At 37.2% G+C, this 22,846-nt stretch overlaps 2 protein-coding genes across 8 annotated transcripts in view; both read right to left on the bottom strand.

The window, feature by feature from the left end:
• Positions 1 to 19,759, bottom strand: part of LOC131684323 (homeotic protein ocelliless-like) — a 32,684-nt gene extending 12,925 nt beyond the window's left edge. For 3 of the 7 annotated variants that reach the window (XM_058967096.1, XM_058967098.1, XM_058967093.1), the window contains exon 1: positions 19,488 to 19,759. The gene's annotated coding sequence lies outside the window, so the exon portion shown is untranslated. Of the gene's footprint in view, positions 1 to 18,990; positions 19,007 to 19,075 lie in introns of those variants that run through there. The other 4 variants (XM_058967095.1, XM_058967094.1, XM_058967099.1 and 1 more) reach the window with 4 other exon arrangements.
• The window catches only part of LOC131680701 (homeotic protein ocelliless-like), a 49,118-nt gene continuing 42,150 nt past the window's right edge, over positions 15,879 to 22,846 (bottom strand). Inside the window, exon 4 of the mRNA XM_058961410.1 lies at positions 15,879 to 15,895. Within this exon, the coding sequence (XP_058817393.1) occupies positions 15,879 to 15,895 (17 nt within the window). The remainder of the gene's footprint in view (positions 15,896 to 22,846) is intronic.

Genomic DNA, 22,846 nt, shown 5'->3' with positions numbered 1-22,846 from the left:
ACTGATTTTTGTCTTCTACTGGAGGAGTTTAACTTAGGCATATCATCACTGCAATCATTTGAATCTCACAGTAGTATATGCATTAGAATCTACGGAAAACCACCAAAAAAGATACTACATACGATCCCAGATAAATTATTGGGCTATATTTACGTATATTTTTTCAATAAAAACCAACGTATAGCGTTCGTTAAACTGTTGCTAATATAGTTACATAACAGAACATTCTTCCTGCTCTGTTAATCTGTCAAGTTACAATCAGAAACAAAAAACAGTTTACTCGCCACGATTCTCAGATCACCACCGAATGTGGCAAAACACTACTGGCAACTCTATCAAAGTAGAACACGAGTGTATCGACATAGGTCGGCCGATTCGCTCTGAAAAACAATTCCATCGTTGGATTGCATACCTAACTAAGCCATGTTCTCGGATGTTTAACACCTTTTAGTAAAAACAAATGCCAACCGTTTTGTATGATTTCCGCGACCAGCGCACCGGTCGAGCACGCGCTGCCACGGCCCACTCAGCGGTATAACCTCTCCAATATACACGAGGAAGTAACTTTTGACGCTCGGCGAGAGTGTTCGCTTTGTATGAGGTAAAAAACACTACAACCGACCGCTCTCACCAATAGGAAGTACCTCGTTAGGATCCCCACCGCGGTCACCCATCCATCCAACCAACCGACTGACTGACGTTAGTTTATTTCTCAATCAAACAAAAAGTAATGGAAAGTAAGGTGGGCTCATAACTCATCAAGGGCGCATGTTCCGGTTCCGATAGTTGATAACACACTCGCTTTGCGGTCAACGTCAGTCAGTTGAGTGTGAGTGAGTGAAAAATCGTTAGTTTTTCCCCGGGTATATTTTCAATGTGATTGAGTGATCACCGAAATCAATCGTCGTAGGCGCGTTTTAACTGAATGCGTGCCTGGATTCAGCGATGGACTGTTCTACATACACTGCGTTTGTGTAAGTTCTTCAGTTCAGTTGAAGCGTCAGGGTTATCAGTGTTTATGGCACAGCGTGACAACTATATAATTCTTTTCAATCAAGTCTATTTGAAATAGACCGCAACCAAACTTTCTAGCTCACAAATATGGTAGGTAATCTGAAATGAATTAAGTAGGTTTTTATTGCTTGCTAGGGTCAAGTGGGCCACCGAAATTGACGTGAAATTGAACATAAATGAACGATGGAAAAAAATGAAACCGCGAAGAAACTTGAGCGTTGAAGTACTCCCAATCGACAACCCGTCGCCGTTTAACTCACAACTGCGAGCTGAGCGGTGCAGAACACAACACTGCCGACGTGAAATGAATGGATATTATCATACAAACAATACATTTGACAGCCGGAGATATACACCCCGGACGCTCCGTGGAGCTTCACACACCAACGGACAGAGATTTCTTCGAAGCAATTTGCACTCAACTTTTTTTCTAAACTGCGATCGTGGCTGGGATGATAAACGAGGGAAATGTTCGGTACCTACGTACTCACTTCATCGGTATGAGAGGCAAATATAATTTCCATTTGAATGAAAAAAAACGTGTTTTCGTCGCATGAAATCGGCATGGATCAAGAGCATCAACGACGCGGCAGGCAGACGAAAATGAGCAATGGGAAGTTCAGTGGATAATTATAGCTCACAAGTTTCTTCTTCCAAATTAGAACCCCTTCTGTCGAGCGAAAGGAAGCGGAAGTTCTTTGTCCTTGAATAGGTAGATTAGAACTGAGTGAATTTAAAACGAAGTAAAAACACCGCAACCAGTGCTATCTCATTCGAACTTGATTATATTTATGGGATATCTGTCCGACTTATTATCCCCAACTTGTGAGGACGCGAAACAACTCCAATGTGCGAATTCCATTCTCCATTTTTAATTGCACTGCCAAAAGTTTCTACAGCTGCATGAACTCCACATCCAATTGCCATATCCCCATGCTGCAAACGACATCTATATTTAACGGAACATTCCAATCAGTTTTGTGCAATCTACCCCACTTCCCAAGAACGTCATTTTGTTAGGGCAAGTTCGAATGGTGATGTCACCCACAGACGAGTCGCGTGACGCTTCGACAAGAACATCTTGTTCTGGACGTCGGTCGCAATCCGCTGCAGTGAATAAAACCGATAACAAATTCAGCAGAAATTGGGGCTGTCCAAATACGCAATTTGTCAATCACGTAGTATGTAGGTTAGGTTGTTCCGGTTGAAGCCGCCGCGAAGGGCAGTATTCATATCAGCTGACATTACATTTACACCTTGTTTATCGGTTGAACGAACTGATGACGCAACGGCTAGATAATGTAGCAAGATGAGTCACCCTCAGTATAAGTGCTTGAACTTCAAAGTGTGTTTATTAAAATTTAAAAATATGGTATGTAAAGTTTTCTTTGTTTGTATATAGTTTGATCTTCAATATTACACTCAGATTCGGCACAGAATGTTGCCTGTACTAAGCCATGCTAAATTGAGTGTCATAAATTTTTATAGCCATTTTTCATGTCAATATAATTTTTCACTTTAGTTTTCAAAAATCGAGATATTCGAGTGAATCTAGCGCTATATTGGATGCGATAATGTTGTTTGGTCACCTCAAAGTGGCATTTGGTCCTTTGAGTTAACACAGGCCATGTCTAGTTCAGTATTAAGACGCCAAAACGTGAAGATTCGTTTTGAACGACACGATCATCTTGGAAAACATACAAAGTACGTACGTACAATAAAAAAGTCATTGTTTTCATAGATATTATATGAGTTCAATCTAGTCAACAAGATCTTAATTTCTCCCAAAATTTTCATCGGAATACTTTTCATATCAAGCGCACCCATGTGAATAATTTTCAAATCAACACACATGGGGATGTCGCTGTTAATCCCTCTTGCTACGTATACATATTCCGTACGAAGCCGGATTGAGAATCGTATTAAAAGTCGCAGTAAAAAATTATGCGCGCTATGCTATGGTCGCTGTACCTCCCGTTCCTGCTAAAACAGTCAGTCGCACATTCATTTAACATCATTTGTTTTAATTAAAATGCCGGCTGCTCGTCAAGCTGACCCCACCCGATCCGCCGACAATGCAAAATAACAAATCTACTCTTGTTTCAATTTTTGTTTCGTCGTTTCATATTTTCCCCCATGTGGATAATTGCAATGCCTGAGGCAGCAATTCATCCATATCCAAGTGCTTTCGTTGACGCATATTACATACAGCTGTTGGCAAATTCAGCGATTGACTATCGCGATCGTACATTCTGGTTCTGTTTAGGACCCTACCACACGTAATGGTAATTAAATTCTCGATAAATACAGTTAATTTCACAGCACAACATAGTTCCACGGGGAAATTTCCATGCTAAGCTAAAAAACGAGTCTAAGCAATGAAAACAATAAACGATACAGCTAATAAAAATATATAAATATATTGGAAATATACATTTGAAGCGAACGTAAACAGTGCTAATATACGAATTTAAAACAGCGTTCTAAAAGATTTTTATCCACGATTATCTGAAATGATAATCGAAAACAAAACATAACACACATCAACATGGTTCAGTTGTTGGAGAGCTAAAGGTCTTTTCCGAAGTAATTTGCTGCGTGGAATCCGAATCAAGGCTCGAATTAGCCCACCACGTCAGGAATTCGAGATATTTGATGTTATGTATCCGAAAAATGTACCCGATTTTCCCTTATTTTTTAGGGATGTAGAGGATACAAAAAATGTGTTCAGGATCATCATTTAGTACCACTTTTATCCTATAGTTAAAGCGTTCATGATAATTATGATTAATTGCGATTTTTCTTTCGCAAAGTTATGGCCATTCGATGTTACATAATATGTCCTTTCTGCGTCTCTAAATCCGCTACTTTAAATACTCTATTTGTTCTCAGCAACCCTAAAATGAAAATTTTCAATTTTTTTCACCCAATACATAACGTCAACAAGTAGAAAAAAAGCCGCTTTTTTAGTTACATAACTTCAAATATCACACTGACATAATGGGCCATTGCTGACCACGGATTCGACACTGCAAATTACTTCAAAAATAACCTTTGGCTTCCCAACAACTTACAGGACAGAACCGGTGGTTGTGTGGTGAACGTGACCGGCACTCACCCCAGTTGATCTGGGTTCAATCCCAGCCGAGGTCGTTGAGATTTTTCTAAGGTGAAAAAAATCCTTCGGAAGGGAAGTAAAGCCGTTGGTCGCCGGTCCATGAGTTGGTGGGTCGATATCTAGACCAGATAGTAGGGAGTTTAACTCTCTGGCGCCGGTGTTTGCCTTCGTAACGGAAATAGGCCGATGGAAAGTAACTAGAACTACAATAAGAACAACTTACATGACCCGGGTATTTATAGACCTGTGTAATTACGGTTAAACTAAATATTTTTCAAGCAATATAACTACAATAAACAATCGCCTTCAATCTGGCAACACAAAAGTTAAACTCATAAGATTTATAAAAACACCTCTAAAAAAAGTAAACTCACGTACCACGAGCGGGGTGGGACTCCAATAAAACCTAGTTTCCATGAGATTAGCTTTTATGTACACCGAGCCACTTCTCACGGTAATTAAAATCGGCAATTTTATAGTCTTGTTAATACAACACACGGTCACTTATTCCTTGCGAATCACAACAAAAGCGAATTATTCGGAGGTAGGCGGGAGCGCACATACTATTCAAAAGCAAGAGACAAGGCATTTTCGTTCTATTTAGACAAGCAACTACCATCATCGATGATTAATTTATGTGCAAGAAGATTCAAACGAGATGTGTTACGATTCAGCCCAGCAACTAAAAATGGATAACAACGGTGATTCAATTTCGTTACAATTTAAAAGTTTTTGTACGATTAGAATTCAAATTACACTATTACCGAACATAGTTTTAGTTATTGGGACAAACTGGTCGGCTACGGGAGTTTTCTACTACTTTCGTTCCAAACTATCGTCTATCTTTTAAGCTCGCGCAGAAGAAAAGCTAAAAATCGCTTTACTATTGTGTAAGTAAAGCAAGCAGTTAATTTTACCTGCAGTCCAACGTAATTAACCAGCCACAGAAACTGAAAGTGCGCATTCTGCGAGATAACACAATGTTCATTAACTTTAAGAAAACACACTTAGCCCTACAATTCAGAAGGTGGAGCAAATGGTTAAAGTGAAAATGGAGTTAAATCTCGACGAAGTAACCTACATACAGCTACACCATGCGATAAACTGTGTATTGATATCGATCAGATGCTTGGACTAGACAGAATAGTACATCGTGAAGATCCGAGATTCCAGTGTATATGGACGATGATAAGGTGGATGTTCGTATTCACGACCTAGCACCGCGCACCGAATCACAATTCATTACACAAGTGCTGTCGAAATACGGAGAAGTACTGCTACGAATGAAACTTGGAGAAACGTTCTCCGGTAGTCACAACGGCGTATAGTTGGCCAAAACCCCAAAAAGACAAAAGTATTTGCTGGCTCTCAGTGACGTTTTCGTTCTGAGGTTTGTTCAGCAAAGTTTCACAAAACTTGATTACGTATCGTAATCGGATAGCTCCATAACTTTCTTACGGGGGTACTGCCTTAATTTCACAATGAACATTTTTTTTTACCGCGGCTTTATGAAACAGTTCATCTTGAGTAACTTTACTGAAGATATTATTTACCCATTTATTTAAACTCGCTATATACATTAGACCGGCACTAAAATTTACTTTTTTTTTCGAAGCACCGCTCAATCGAAAGATAATTGACGCCATAATTCTTATGCTAAATATGAACTTAATCGGTTGCTTCTGGTTTACTCACAAGAATTTAAATCTGTATGTAAAAATATGTGACAAATCGGCAATGGAAACAATAAATTCAGTAAAAAAATCTTTTCCATCCCAAAATCTTCCGCTGTATAGTTCAAAGTGAATGGACCAACATTGCCGAAGACCGTAAATTGATCCGATTTTGTAGTCAAAAAATATTCTAATATAAAGTATAAAGGGTATAAGAAATTTACATAAAATATTCGGTTGACCTTCAAAGTTAAGTAACTTCATCGGGGAACCTCCAATCAATATGCAACCTTCAACAAAGCTGTTGGTGATAAAGTAAGCCACGCGACCTTTGCAGATATGCAGCGATACTGTGGGATTTTTTTATTGAACTTGGGGTTTTTATTTAAGATTTTTCATATAAATTACAACAGCAACTGAAAAATTCTTGTGAGTGAACTAGAGCTGTAGGAAAAAGCTCATATTTGGTAAACACAGACGAGTACTCTGTCGTTACACTTCTAATGTAAATTGTTAGCAGCACCCTCTCAGATTTTAATAAAACTTTCTGTACATGAGAACTTTGTCATACAAAAAAAACACACGATAATCGTTAGTATGCAATCTACGAATAGCACCGTGCTTCGCAACGCAATGCAACGCATGAGAACTTTGTCACAAAAAACCACTTTGCATATTTTGTTTTTCCAAAAATGATCTAGACTGTCTTTTGAAAAGGGCCAAACTTTTTTTACCATTTTTTTTTCAAATGGCTATAGTCTAAAAATGATAAATCCTACAAAAAAATGTCGTAGAAGTGATTTTCACAAAATTAGTCAAATTTTTGAATAAAAATATTGAAAAAAATCTTTGTTGACTCCTATATTGAAAAAAATCGATTATAAAAATTTAAAGTCGATTTACAAAAAAGCCATTTTTGATTTGGATGAAATTTTGTTGCAAGGTAGGTAGTTATGTTCCCTACCTTACCGTCAAGTTGGGCACTTTTAAGAAAAAAAAGTTATTTGTTAAAAACTTTTCCTTGTCCCAACTGAATTTTTTTTTTCAGTGTATTTTTATCGAAAACTAAACCAACGAAAGTCATAATCATCTCAGAAACCATTTTCACAACTGCTAGTTGCATGATACATGCAAAAAGTATCAGTAACGAACTTGGTATATATTCATAACAAACTTGAATGAAGACAGGAAGATTGGAAGATGGGAAGACTGGAAAACTAAAAGACTAAAAGACTGAAAGACTGAAAGACTGAAAGACTGAAAGACTGGAAGACTTGAAGAGGGCAGTTCCTTTGTTCCTCTCAAAACTGATAAATGTTATGAAAAAATTGACAAACTTTTCTAAAATTTCTTTTATGTCTGATGAAGCAGCAGCACAATACAAAAGTAAGAAAAACCTTGCAAGCTTGTGTAGATTCCAGTCAAAGTAGGAGTTAAGCGCAGAATGGAGTTTTGTTGCAGCATCCCATGGAAAAAGACCCAGTGATGCTATTAGTGGCACTCTCAAGCGAATGGCAAAAAGAGCCAGGCTTGCTCGCGACTGTGGAAATATCATAACAAGTCCCCGAGAGTTGGGCTGTTGAACAAACTGATAAAAATATCAAAAAATTATTTTCTACTACATATTCACTGAAGAATACAACAAAATGTCAGAAAAGCTGTATAATAACGCCAAAACAATATCTGGAACTCAAAAATTCCACAGTTGTGTGCCTATTCCTGGAGGCAAAGTAGAGACAAAAAGGTATTCTAATTCAGAAGATGAACCAAAAAAAATCTTATTCATGAAACAAAAATTTATGAATAAAAAAGGAATCGTTAAAGTACGAGAAAAATTAATTACGATCAATTGAAAAAAAAATAAGAAAATTGATTGAGTAGTTTTTCGGTAATCGTGGTCACGGAAAAACCATTTTTAGTAGAACGACATTTCGAGATAATCGAGTTAAAAATTTCAAATTACCACTGCTCTTGGTAGACGAAGCACGCTTGGAAGCGCTGTAACTTTCTATCTATTTCTCGGATCTTTATAAAAATTTGGGAAAACATTCTCAAGGAGTTGTACTTTCAGATAAAGTAATAAAAAAAAATTGATATCATGAAAAATGAAAAAGTAGTTAACCCCTTAGTAAAAATATGCTTAGTTGCTAAATTAGACAATATCTTCTCACAAACTGAGTTTTATTGGATTCTAAGATGATTACGACTTTCATTGGCTTAGTTTTCGATAAAAATACAGTGAAAAAAATCAGTTTGGACAAGGAAAAGTTTTTTCCCAATAACTTTTCTTCCTTAAAAGTGCCCAACTTGAATTTTTGACGGTAGGTAGGGTACATAATTATCTATCTTGGAACAAAATTTCATCCAAATCAAAAATGGGGTTTTTTGTAAATCGACTTTAAATTTTTAAAATCGATTTTCTTCAGTGTAGGAGCCAATGAAGTATTTTTTCAACATTTTTATTCGAAAATTTGACTAGTTTTGTGAAAACCACTCCTACAACATTTTTGTAGGATTTGTCATTTTTAGCCATTTGAAGAAAAATTGGTGAAAAAGTTTGGCCCTTTTCAAAAGACAGTCTAGATCATTTTTGGAAAAACAAAATATGCAAAGTGGCTTTTTGTGACAAAGACAAAGTACAGAAAGTTTTATTAGAATCTGAGAGGGTGCTGCCAACTCTGAATACGATTTGGCGCGAAATTCGTCCCCGTTTAACAGTATACGGCTTATTATTACTCATTTTATATGATATAACTTCACCAACCAAGCAAAATCTGTTGTGATCCTACATGCTTATTGACTTCGTGGACAACATCGACATCATTGACGTCGATCGTAGAACAGTGCAAGAGGCATTTGTGCATTTAAAAAGAAAAGCTGCGAGAATCGGACTGACAAGTACATGGTACAAAGTGCAAAGTAGTTGCAGAGAGCAAGCCAGTCCAAACATCTGCCTCGTTAGTATGGCATGGGGTATGGTACAAGTTTTACCCTTCTATCCTAAACTCGTAATAAAATCTTTATGAAAAAAATCCTAGCGAATTACTGTTCTCGGCAAAAATTGTTAACCAATTGTTCTGTACTACACTTTTATTGGAAACTTGAGTAAAAATGCGAATTGCATGATCGAGAAGTGAAAAAGGTAGCTCCCATCAATAACTAATCCAATACTAATTTCCATACGAACTTTAAACGAAATGCTTTGCGCTGAAGGTTCCGTGCAAATTATCGTATGTGTACTTCAACCTGTAGTGAGCACAATCAACACAATCATTCTGCATTCAACACACAGGGAAGAATCATCAGTGCTTCCAAACGAAAAGATAATCAATATTTTCAATTTATTTAACTGATTATAGAGTGTAGATTTTAATTTCATTTGCCATAAAATTTGGCTCTTGCCAATGCAATGTTAGATGTGTAGTTAATCATAATCAGGTGTTTGTTCCTGGAATGATAGTTTCTTGACAAACACAACTCTTCTAACCGTTGATGTAGCTTTTCATTTGTGCGATATTTATGATTTTTTTAACGGAAGTTGAATGACTCGTTATCTAAAGCATGCAAAGAAGTCCATGTTCTGATATAATTAGACAGCTTTAGGCGCAACGTAGTGTACGTCATTGCGTTTCAATTGATATTTTATAAATGTTTAGGAAACAGTACACTTCAATCTGTGAAATGTTTCAGTTACACTTAAAAATTGCTCAAAAAATAGTGCGATTTCTACATAAGAGAGTTAAAATAAGCAATAAATAAATAATAATGTATCCACCCTGAACCCGCACTAAATATGATACCAATTCATTTCCAAATCACTCTCCCATCAATAACCGATTCAATGTGAGGTTGGACTAGAAAATTATGGCCGGAAATCACGCAACCACCGCCAACAAAAAAAGCCGTTGAAGCCATCATTTAATAACAAACAACATAGAGCTTGAACGTTTCGTCGTCAAACAATAAATGCCTACGACTCCCAAAGTAAAAAACAGAATCGGTAAATTAGTACTGAAGCTCTATTCGCGCGTCAACGCCATCCCAGCATGGTGCGATGAGAGAACATTTCCGGCGGGGAGTACACTGCCGTACACACAGTGTTTCAGTGAATAGTCTGCCGCACCAGGTAGATACTAGGGTAGATGACCCAATTGTTGTGGACGATATTAAAATTGTTTTCTCTCAAAAATCGTTTCATTCACTACATCATGATACAATAGTTACGCTATTCTTATATTTGATTTATTTAGTCGTACGGCCAATCAAGTTCTTACGAGACGCGCAATTATAGGACCGCTAGCACACCTATTAGGTGCAAGGGAGTTCAAATTTGAAGAGCAATTTATTACCAAGGATGTTCTATGGGGGAATTGCTCTGTCTATAGACCAAGACTACCTCTGCATTTCAACGAACGGGAAAGCAATTGTGTCAGTAACGAAGGAAATAGCTTGGAATATGCCATGGGAGGTAATGCGATCTAAGCAATACTCTCGATATATAGAACAGCATTGTTTTTCTTTATTTAAATAACAAACACTAACTTACTGATGAATTCCACACACTCATTTTTGTGTAATAAGTACATTTTTATCGCATCGCAATACACAAATATAATGTTATCTCCGAGATCCACGAAACAAAGTCAAAGTTTTGTTTTGAATGTTAATACACGATGGAGATATGCTGCTCATGATCGCCTATTTGTCCCATTTTCTATGGGATTTGCGATCGTAAGCAGTATACTAGTCAGCTAAATGACATTTAGAGCATAATTAAAGCATAATAGTATTAGTAGTCTTAATACACATTTCATGGTTATCAAATAATTATTTGTCTGTATATTAAAGTTGTGTTCAGAATTCGAACCAGTCAGACAACCGAATTGAAACGGTCAGTGTATCGAACTATTTAGAGCAATTTGAGCTTTAGATCTACTCACGATATTAGAACACTCACTGGCCGCCGCAGTTGATGCCCAAAAAGGAAATGAAAAGTGTGACGTGAGGAAATAACTATAGATAAGAAGAAGGCAGCACGAACTGTCGGGGCAGGAAAAAGCTAAGCGATAGATGAAAATAAAATTCGAGAAATGGGTCAATTATCGGGTGTTTTCTTCAACTCATTGAGTGACTCGCGCTGGCTGGCGTACATTGGTCAGTTATGAACCCAAATATCCGGCACCGCGGGTCTGTCCTAGCGGTTCCCAAAACCCCAGACGGTGTGGATACTGTGCACCGACTGCCATCGCATTCCCCTCCACTTTACTATCTATACGGACGAGTTGAAGTATTTGAACACCTCACATTGCATCCGCCCGCCACGTCACGGTCGCAGAGTTACGAATGAGAAGACTATACAGTCGGAGGCAGTTAATAGCCTACTGTGAAGCAAGTCGTGGTTCACAGTTCCTCTCGCGCATTTCAAAGCTTCTCGGTGGGCTTGGATGTATGGAAATGAAATACGAAAAAACAGATGCAGAAAATCTTTCTAATTAATGATAATCGATTCAAATTGGTCTCGACTGTGTGCGGTTGGCAAGACTGACATTTGAATTGAATTCAAATAGGTTTGAGTATTTCGTATAGCTGTGCTGTTGCATTCTAAAAAGCAAAGAGAACACACTTCGTAACAACTCTTAGTTTGTATTTGCTTTGCAATTTAGGTATCAGTAGTTTTATGTAGCGTGAATAAATTTCGAAAGAAGTTTCTTTTTATGCTTTATTTTGCATTTAACAATGCTTATTTAAATTATAGAGAATTTTTTACATTTTTCACTAATCTTTTGTGTGTTGTGTTTAAGTTTAAGTTTAGTGATCAAATAATCCTATAAAATTATGACTTATATTTAAATGAAAGACAGACAGACTTCGAAAACCATATTCGGCAAACTGCCACTTAGTTTTCGTGGGTGCTCATTGTGATAATACATCAATCAATCAATCATAGAGCGACAAACTGCCAAACTGCTAAAAGGGGCTAGCTAAACGAGCAGCCAATCAATGTTTGTATTATTTACAGGTGCTGTGGCGTTTTGTATTGATATAGTGAACATATGCTACCCCAACTGCGTAAGCTACGCAGTGGTGCATATATTGTACCACGTTTTGAAATATTGTCCAGATCGGAGTACATAAACATTGAAAACTTCTGACAGCCTGACACGTGAATAGAACACACATATTTTGAAATATGTAATGGTAGCCTAAATTAAATACTAGGAAAATCAGATTCCAAAGGTGTTCTACGTCAAAAGTATTACCTGAAAAGTATAAAGTTGCTTACTTTACTACACACCTTCATAAAATATTTCCATAATCCTTCACGAGCATGACCATTTCATTAGATCGAAACAAAAAAAAATACCCAACCACACGCAGCGGACTTGTCGCATATAGTTACCAGCATGCCTCAATGGAGAAAGTTTCCCACCCTCGGCGCAAAGTGTGTGAGAATATATCAACGACAACGGAATCGTGGAAGTTAACCCATAAAATTCAGTTTGCGTACACAACTGAAATAACAAGAAAGGTACGGTTTAGCCGGTTCAGTCCAGAGGAAATGACCACAAGCGTTTCCGATTATTTCCGCCACTAGCCGCCACCACCGTCGTTAGATGCCGACGGGAAAGAACTCGCAGGGGTACATTAAAAACCACAAACCCCACCAGTTCCGCTCGATCGCGTCGTTACGTCGTTGTTTGTACTTTGTACCGCTTGAACGAAGGGAAAATATAAAGTCATTTGTTAAGATGGATAAACCGCTGAGCTTGAGACAATAAGCCACCATGACCAATTTCTCCACTTTCATGCAAACAATGGGCTTCAATGCCGTTGGTACGTTGATACATTGAGATGAGTTTCTCCAGTGCCGACGTGGGTAGTATTGTTTCGGTTCAGTCTGATGGGAGCCTCCAGGTAATTTCAGTTTACTTAGTTATTAAAAATATATACCGAACATGCTCTTAGACTAGTTGGTATGGTTCGAATTTCAATGGAAGTGTGATGATCTCGTACTGACATTGCGACAGAAATATCAGCACTGTATAAACATTTATAAGATCCAGGCCAGTAGGGCTGGGTTAATAGCAACTTCAGAAATGTGTATGGACATAACACGCGTTTTTGTACTTGTATTGTGATAAAAAGATTGTTTTCTAAATAACGGTTTGTGTGGATGACTCCTTAAAAACTTATTTTCAGCCAATTGTTTTAAATATCACTCCAACAAGTTTGGCAAATTCTGGGGAGGTGAAATTAAATGCAAACAACTTTTCCAAAACTTCCCTCAGGTATTTTCTAAGCAAATAAATTTTTTGACAAAGATAACACTGCAATCATCTATTTACGATTAAATGGCAAAGTATATGTCAGTGTTAACAGCTGAGCAATTAATGAACATTTTAATCCCGTTTTTTTTCGGGTACTTACTATGATTTCAGTAATCATTACCCCAAAAAAAATTACTATTTTCTAGGCATATTTGTTGAAATGACGCACGCCTAATCTTGCACTTTCATGGTTAATCATCTTTTAAATTATCTGTAATTATACCGAAGATATTTTTTAGGCGTTAGTGAGTTTAGCTTGAATGTATGTGCCAAATAAGCGTAAAGTTGATTTATTGCATTACAAGCAAAGAATATGTTGTAGAATAATTGTATAGTGTATACATTTTTTAGATCCAGCGTATCTTTATTAATAAGTTAATCAAAACGTACAAGGAATCATTTTCTTTAGCCGATCGCCAACGATCCGTCATCCTCGTATAGTAAACCTCAACCAGCGTAAATGTCGTAGCGGAGCAATCCGCCGCAAAGGGTAACAGTCACCCAATTCAATGCGAAATCTAGCTATTCATCTGAACTTGCCCAACGGGTTCTGTTTATAAGATTTTTAGATATGAATGAAGCTTATAAAAAACGTTAAGTATATGGTATTTCGAAACCTTAAAAGAAAAATTGCTAAAATTCAACCAAGATCATAGCAACGTAGTACGCTGATCTCGAATTTATTCCCAAACCGAAAAAAAACTGTTCGCCCTGACGCTCACCGATACAAAAATCTTGTAACTTGTATGTGATGTAAGATGCACATAAAATGAGCGCCCAAATTCACATAAATTTACATTTAATGTTAAATTTGAGTTGTTCGCCTTTTCTTGGTTTATTCAGCCTGAGTTTTAAATCAAAAGAGTCACATAGCAGAATCATCGGGTTCCTTTTTGATTCTAAAAAGATGTATCTCTATTCCGAATTTCAGCTTCAATTGTTGTTTGGAGGTCAGTTTGCAAACGAGGTAAGCTACCCTTGGTATGTATCGTTAAACAGATAAAAATCAACGCATAAAACGTACGGGGGTCAGCTATCTTCGTCCGGGTCCCTTATCACTTATTTTTATATAGGGATTCGTCAATAGTGCTATCTTTGAAAATGTTAATTATTTTTTCTTTATTTTCAAAATTGCACATTTTTGGTCGTTGTTCAAAACGGCATTGTAAGGAAATACGTATCCGCCGGTTAACGCCAATCGAGCTGACATTTCTTTAAACTGACTAAACCAATTTCTTTCTTTAGTTTTTTTAGTGTTAATTTGGCCAACTAGGGGCCCAATTCATAGGGAATTTAATGTGCGTGGGGAATACGGATGGTCTTATCTGAGTGGACTGGTCTAATGTACACTAAATAACTAGTTGCTATGTTAACAATAATTCACCATGTGCCTAATAACATTATAGCTGCATTGTTGTAGGCGACACATGTAGGGATCATTTTATGCATTTCATGCCTTAGAAAATTGTTGAGCGGAATTGATAAAAAAAATCTTGTGGTTGTCTCCAGTCTTGCTAATATTTTAATGGATATACAAAGTCGATTGTGTCAGGTACTTAGGTAGTGCTAACTTTATACCGCTTAAAGAGCACTCTAGATAGAATAACGATGAACACGCATAGTGATCAGAGCCTAAAATTCTCATACCTATTCAATGAATGACAAAATTCAAACAATTCATCTTCGCCTTTTCCCTGTCTCCTTCGTCGCTAAATGCTCGAAAAATAAAACAATAAAGGCAATGTCCCAGCCTCTCTCGATTCTACAAAAACGAGTAGCAGAAGTATCGACTTTCATTTTCCTATGACAATCCGAAGTTTCAATTTCGTTTTGATGTATGCTCCGTAATTTTCGATTCTCGTTTATAAAATGAAATTAAAGCAAGGTACATTAAAAATACAACTAAACCATAGTTAAAACGAGAAATATGCAGGCTTCCGTCCTACAATGCCATCAGTAACTCACAAATCGACATCACATCACGAAATCACGCAAATCGCAGTATCGAGCAGCGACAAATAAATATCATTGCTAGTGTATTTTCGTTTCCCCAGCAGTAAGTTCAATATCGAAGCTACCAATATCATTCTGAATCTCAAAGCGAAAACGAGTGTGCGGAGGGAATAATGACAACACTCTGCTACATGCATGCTCTGTCCTAGGCCCTTGTCTCATTTTCGATTTCGCAAAGTGCTAGTGACATGGAGAGAAGCTTCGTTCTTTCGTCAGTTTCGCCTGATTTTGGCAAATGAAAAAAACATTTTCCGACTCTGATAGTGATAACATAAAAGTTGGAACCTTATTCAATCGTTCGTGGACAAAGAACCCAATATATCATTGTCATTTCATTTCCTATAATAATACCAAAAATTTTATGCACGATGAGTAATAATTATACCACGAAATTTTCAATTACATTGGTATTAGCATATCTATTTTGATAAATGTGTTGTTTCGCTGGAATAAAGAAACAAGAAACAATAAAATCGTTCACATGCCGTTGGAGTCAAATAACTCTTAAATGCATGATTTCATTTTTCCTTTGTACTCATTTTTCGGGTTGGTGCGATATATACCTCTTGTTGAAGCCTTTCATCAAGAAATTCGGTATGTTGTTAAAAGTCAACGAATTAGGGCTAAACACAAGTAACACTCCTGCCAATCAACTATCGACTGTTGAAGTTGTATCTATTACAAACTGAGAATTTCCAAATTAATTCAACAAACGATAAGTGTATCATAAACTCACGGCAGCCGGCTACCTAGAGAAATAAACACATTATATCACTTTTTAGAGGTTCAAAAACCATATCACAAATCAATGTGAATCCAGATTTATGTATTTCTTCTCTTTAGCCCATTAACAAAAAATTGCTTGCCGTAGCAAATATGGAGATGCAAAGGTATGCATGGTTTCCATAACAACAATTGTTACGCTAAATTTGCTTTCCTTTCCCGAGGACTGCAATGACAAGGCTGGCACCGTTATTATTTTTCTAAAGTATAGAACTCTCGAAACGTTCACATTGATGATGGATGGCTACTCCCAGGCTTCGTTAATTTTTTGTGCAATTGCACTTGTTCTGATCAATCATGACGTACGGCATGCTGTCAAAATTCACTTTGAGAGAAAATTCCGGACAAACCGTAGCTCGCCGAGAATGGATGTTAACATTTTATGAAAGAGAAAAGTTTTCTCTTTCTTCTGCTGTTGTGATTTATAATCGGCGATTAATGGTTTGTCGAAAATTTCCTCTCAAAGTGAATTTTGACAGTATGCTTATTGGCCCTTTTCAAAAAACACGCGAGAATACTACCTATAGTATCCACGTTATCCGATGGTCCTGTGCGTTTTGAGTCCCTTTTATCAGTTCCAATAATTCTTATCTGCGTAATCAGAACTCCTTTTTTGCGGGACATCACGAAAGACTAGGGGTTTGCTCCGAAACACAAATAGTGTTGTTTTGGAGCTAGCGTCAATCCGGTGTTAGCTTAGTTTTGTCACTAAGTTTGTGTCGGTTTTTTGATGAGAGAAACGCATCTCCATAACTAATTTGAACTAAATACTAAATATTCTTAACTAAAAGACGACATAATTTGATTGAAAATGAGTTCTGCTTTCCAATAAAAGTAGGGAATGAGGAATAATTAACTAACATAGTAAAAAGAAAAAAAGTATGAAGTTATAGGTAAATCAAGCAATTACAGCAAAATGTGTGGAAAGATTTTTCGCCAAACATGATTCTCTATCATCCCTCCAAAGGTTCTCAAAGTTCTGAAAATCGCGTAATTGGCTACCCTAACGAGCAGTCGATGCCCAAAGACGGTTTAGCTAGAATTTCAGTGCAACTCAGAGATGCCAGATACATTTTTCACATGTCTGCAATAATAATTTTAAAAGTCTGTACCAAAAATGTCAGGAAAACTACTTTTGATCAAAAATGACTCAATAATGATGCGTTATATTAAATGAAAATAGTGCATTTATAACCCAAGATAAGTAGAGAGAAACAGTTTATGGAGGAAAACCTGAAGATAAATCTGTAATTTGAAACTAGTGTAACCAAACTAAAAAATCTGTAAATATCTGCATCCAAACTAAAAAATCTGCAAATATCTGCGTCTTCGAAAAAATCTGCAGCTAAAATTAAAAGTCTGCGAATTTGCAGACATGTCTGCAAATCTGGCATCTCTGGTGCAACTATTGGTAGGGTTAATCGAGAACCAAACACCCTGTATAGTTATCTTGTTAGCATAGTGTGGAAGACTAGATAGTACTGAAACCGGAGCCTTCGGGATACATTAATTTACAAATTCCTGTATTTTTTGTATATCTATGTTCAATTAGCGATCAACCAGCTTCCTATGAAACCAATTTCTTGAATGCTTGGATCCTCGAAGTTCTTATAAATTTCTGGAACAGCGATTTATATAAAATCAATATTTAATCGACTTAAACCTGAAGAATTTCTTTGATTCCTGCATTTAAAAATCTGAACACTCATCATTTTGGAAGTGTGTGCGTGCAGAATGATGCCTTTGTTTTGATTTTGACATTTGGTCTTCAATTATCAAAATAGCGTCCAATCTAGAGGATCAACGCATCAAAATTGAGCTCGCGTGTCACAAAAATCCGAATCACTCGCATGCCAAGTTAGCGAAATAGAAGCAACCAAAATTTCATACGGCAACCGGAAGCGGAAAGATGGAAGACATTTTTAAGTATTCATATGCAATATATTGAAGTTTGCTAAAAATATCTGGTATTGAAAGCTGCCTGTATATTTAGATTGTAAAGCAACATTATTGCAACAGGAACCGTCGTTGATCAACCCCTCCCCCATGCTTAAGAACTTACTCAGCAAAAAGAAATTTTATTTGCAATTCCAGAAACTACTGCACGATATACGTGATCAATTTCAATGAAAACGGAACTAATGTGGCTTTCGTTAGAAGACAAACTAACCCGATTCCCAATTGTTAAATATCCCGCATTTCATGCATTACAAGATAACCGTGAAAAAAGTGATTACTATCATAAAAGATAGCAGGCCAAGTAGTCTTGCCACCAAGTCGAAAGTGTAGTTTTCTATTCGTGAGACTAGCTCATGTGCTAAATAACTAAAAAAATCTCACTAGCATTTTAGTGGAAATATAGGTGTGAAAACAAGGTTGGTGAAGCAGAGTTGAATCCGCTAGTTTAAATACGAACGTAAAAATGCAACCTCAAACGCGTGGAAAACGGTTAATTTGCTGCAATAACCCGCTCCACGTGTGGGTTCACGACAATAGAAACCTCTTTTTCCACTCTCGAAGATTGTCTTGCCTACCAGCAACAATTCGAGCTCAGGTGAGATTTGGAAAGTGACGGAAACATCATCTTACAAAAGAAAAGAAAAAACAAACGACCCCGTGAATACAATGCACCAGGCATATTCCCACGTATTTCTTCGGCTTTAACCGTGTCTTGTCACCAGTAACGATCGTTTGCATCAAGACACAATTTCCTCCGAAAACTTTCCCAGCGGCAGGCAATCCAGTCTCGGGAGACTGGCTCACACGAACTATTAGACGGTAGTTTGCTTGCTTGCTTGCTTGCTCGCGAGAAAAAGGCTAAATTAATTAGATCTGCCAGATTGCTTTCCTTTCTTATGGCGGCCACGCTCCAGAGGAAAAAGCCGCCGCTCAATCATCTAACCCGGTGAGGGGCAGCATCGATCCTCACACGGGTTTGTGATCCATGATTAAGATACATTTTCAATGCTGAGTGCTTCCAAGGTTGTCGATCGCAATATTCATGAGCAGAGTGTTGAATATTTCAACATTTTCTCACACCGATCCAAGGGGCAGTGCCTACCAGAATAATGTCTTTTCGCCTTCTTCATATATCTACGTGCACTACATGCAATTAACCGCTAAACGACGTTTTAGTATGAACACACCAGTATTGACTGCACTTATTCGACCGCACTTGCTTTCGACACGTTAGTTTTACGGTTTTGCACTTTTGCGGCTTGGTTTGATGCTTGCGGAACAGCGCGGCGAATTGCCACCGGTTGCGGGTGGGCTTGCGCTATTGCCGAAACTAGCGTTTTCACTTGCGAAAGCGAAAAAGCAGCAAGCACTGTTATTGCACATTAATAACACAGACAGCTCGATTTAAATGGAGTGTGGAGCAATCTCTTGTGTTCCAGAACACGAAGCACGAACACCACATTGGAACAGAATTTGTTAATTTTAAGCCACTACACAACATAACACTCATTCAGTTGATTCTTCGCGTATAAGATCATGTATTCGTCGATTCCGAGAATCGCGGTTCATGGACAAATCATCCAAAAGGACAAAACATACTTCAAAACCGGAGGTGATCACACACTTAATGCCATCCGGATGATGGGATGAACAAGATACAGCACAATAACAAAAACTTCAAGATCACGATTTCGCGACACTATAAACGAATAAACGGACAAAAAAGAGGGCTATAAGTGGTCCGCGTACGTATGAAACCATCACCGACCGACAAGATTTCTAACACGCAACTAAATCCCATTCACAGTGCAGATCGCGGCTGAGCCTTCACTGGTTTGGTTGAGCTGGAAGCTCTCGCTCTTCGTTTTGGCTTTTTTCCCTTTCTTGGGGGAGTTGTTTCATTCGGATCATTCTCTCTCACTGCATATGTAATCGACGTGAGCGAAATGGTGAGAGACGGTTTATTTATATGAATGAAACCGGGGTGAGGACTGAGGATCGATATGAGCTGGTCGGGAAATAGTTCCGAGTGAGTCGTGACTCGTGAGAATGTATAGTGTGAAGTGAATGTAGGGTGTCGGGAAAATTTATTGCATATATCAAAAGAAAACGGCAGTCGTAGTATAACAAGCATGAGGTGAATGAAAACAAGATAGGGGTAATGAGTCGTTTTTGGTCTTATATCTTTGCGTCGTACGTAACAACGATAAGGCGGACTGCTGCTCTAATCAACGCCTTCAAACGGGTAGAGTGATAAGAGGATGTTATTCATTATTTTTGCTACAGGTTTTATCAAATACTTGAAATTACTACAAGCAGCCTTTTTACAGTATATAATAAGTTCAACGGTTTGCGTTTTAATTGTACTGACAGTGTTGGAAGAAATGATAAATTTCTGCATTTGGATTGAACCATAAGTTATAACAATTTTATTGAAAACTCGTAGCTAGTTACCGTCTTCGACAAAGTTGTTGACCAAGGTTTGAACTATAGTTTTATACGGCTGGTTTTTCATATTGAGTAAAATAGCGATCTTTATTAACGTAAATGCAAAATAATTGATTTCCCTATATAAAATCCCATACAAACTTGGAACGCAATGTACAAACCCGGGAAGCAACCAACCGCTCTCAAATTTTGCACAGACATTTGGGACCACAACAGGAACTTAAATAGTGCTGTGCTGAAAAATGTCATATGTCGAGCCACTCTAATGAATATCTATAGTGTTATTTGACTTCTTGCCTAATTTGGTTCCATCCATCCGGAAAATGGACAAACATTGACAGTGTATCCAAAATATTTCTACATAACTGGCGATCTTGAAACAACACGCTACAAAAATCATGAATAACCTTTCGAAAGTCACTTAAATGGCTTACTGAATAAGAAGCCACTCGTACCCGAAGACGATTTCGCAAGATTTTCAGAACGGCGCACGGTGTTTCCAAATAGGCAAAAACGTGATCTAAATTGTTTTGACCACGAAAAAACGATTTTCGAGGTATCTTATTAAAGTAATAGTTTGGTGATTAATCCCCCTAAAGCTGAGAAGCAAATTTTTGTCTGGTCATTTAGGAAAATAATAAAAAACTGTGTTCAGCAAAGTTGTACGGAATATAATAAGAGACAACTTTGCTGAAGAGACTATGTATCTATCTTTTGATTTTAATACACATTTGTGGATATTTCTATGATACACCCCTGAAAATCCATTTTTTCGAATTAACTTTTCGACGTAATTTTTTTAGAATTTCAAAATGTTCTAAGATTTTGTTTGGCATACGAAGATACGCAATTTTTGTTATACAAGTTTATTTCTATCTCTTATATCTGTGGAGCTATCGAAAGTTTTAGTTCCACTGCACTAGCGCGAGTGACGGAAGGATAATGAGTCTGACCACTTAGATAAGTCTATGAACAGTTTTCTCTCAAATTCTCACAGATTCATTAAGGCATATGAGATTGTTATGATTTCCAATGTGTGCTCCAGTCACAATATTTCCCATGCCAACTGCATATCACTCCTGAGTTCCCTATCTACATATGCTTCTTTGTGCCCAAAGTGAATCAAAGAATAGAAGACAAATAACCACAACTCTACTGTCGTGACATTGGTTTGCGTCGCTCTTCTGATGAATCTCTCATTGGACCTCCGTTATTACCCGGTAGCTTTCTGAACACATTTTGATTTTCGTCAAAGTCTTGTGAGGTGACTAACAAACCTGCAGCTCACCTGGGTTCGATTCCCAACCCCGCACATAGGGTTAGAGATTTTTCCAAAAGAGATTTCTCTAACCTGAAAAGAGGCGAATGACCCTAAATGTTTGGGATATCAAGCGATATGGTATGTAATATCACCGGATATCAAGATAACCCGCATATCACTTGATATTAGTGCTAATGGGAACATAGTATAAGGTTAAGACCTCCATAATCAAAATAAAAGAAATAAATACCATGGAATAGAATGTTGAAGCCGTAATTTGACCACATAAATAAATAAATATCCCTCCACATCTTCAATTATACGCAACACAGCTCAGTTCTAACGTATCCGTTACTAAAGAGACATTTTGAAAAAAAACTAGAAAAAGAAAAACAACACTAGATAATACCATGCGGTTATTTTTTTGCTTACAAGTAACGTTTATTACTTATAAATATTTATAAATTATTGGTCCACGCTATTTTTAGAATCCTAGTCAAAGCAGTTGAAAAAAATATTGGAACATTTTTAGCTTCATTTTCCCTGGTTTATTCTATTTGTTGCCATACAGTTATAGGAGTAGTTTCTTTTTTAATTTTTATGTTCAAGTTTGATTCGATTTATCGATTAGTAGCTATGGTAATCAAATAACTTTTAACCGATTATTTTTCTCGATTATTGTCACGATTAGTGCCAGAAATATGAAAATGATTTCTGAAACAATTACTTTAATTTGACACAACTCAACGGCAGTATCTCAACAGATCCGCGGGTTTGTTACATATTTATAAGATGCAAGAAATGGAAGTAACAAAAAAATGAATAGAAGCGTTGACCGTGCGAATTTGTGCACTACTTGCTTCCTCGTCAGCTGCTCCTTCATTTACCTCTTGTTATACGCCTAAATGTTATCACGGATTCCACTTCTGCGTATTGTTACTAAGTTTTAATTGCCGCTAAGTTCTACTATATCAATTTTGTTGGCTAACTAAACTATTTTTCATGGGTGTTCTGGAAAGAAGGAGAAATTATCTTTTCAACGGTATGCTGGGCTATGCTCTTTTGTTTAAACACCTATGCCCTAACCTATGAAATAAACCATTCTTTTGCGATTTTGCCATGAAACATATGAAAATTGCTCAACATTTTTATTAAGAAGCTTTTTAATTAATTTTTAGTTTAAATGAAATTTTAAACAGGAAATTTAATTCTGCATCCAACGACCAAAATCGGTTGAAAAATTACAGAG

This window comes from Topomyia yanbarensis, chromosome 2, assembly GCF_030247195.1.
Source record: "Topomyia yanbarensis strain Yona2022 chromosome 2, ASM3024719v1, whole genome shotgun sequence".
In the NCBI taxonomy this organism is placed as follows: domain Eukaryota; kingdom Metazoa; phylum Arthropoda; class Insecta; order Diptera; family Culicidae; genus Topomyia; species Topomyia yanbarensis.
The sequence above is the reverse complement of the archived record's forward strand: the minus strand, read 5'-3'. Positions and strand labels throughout refer to the sequence as shown.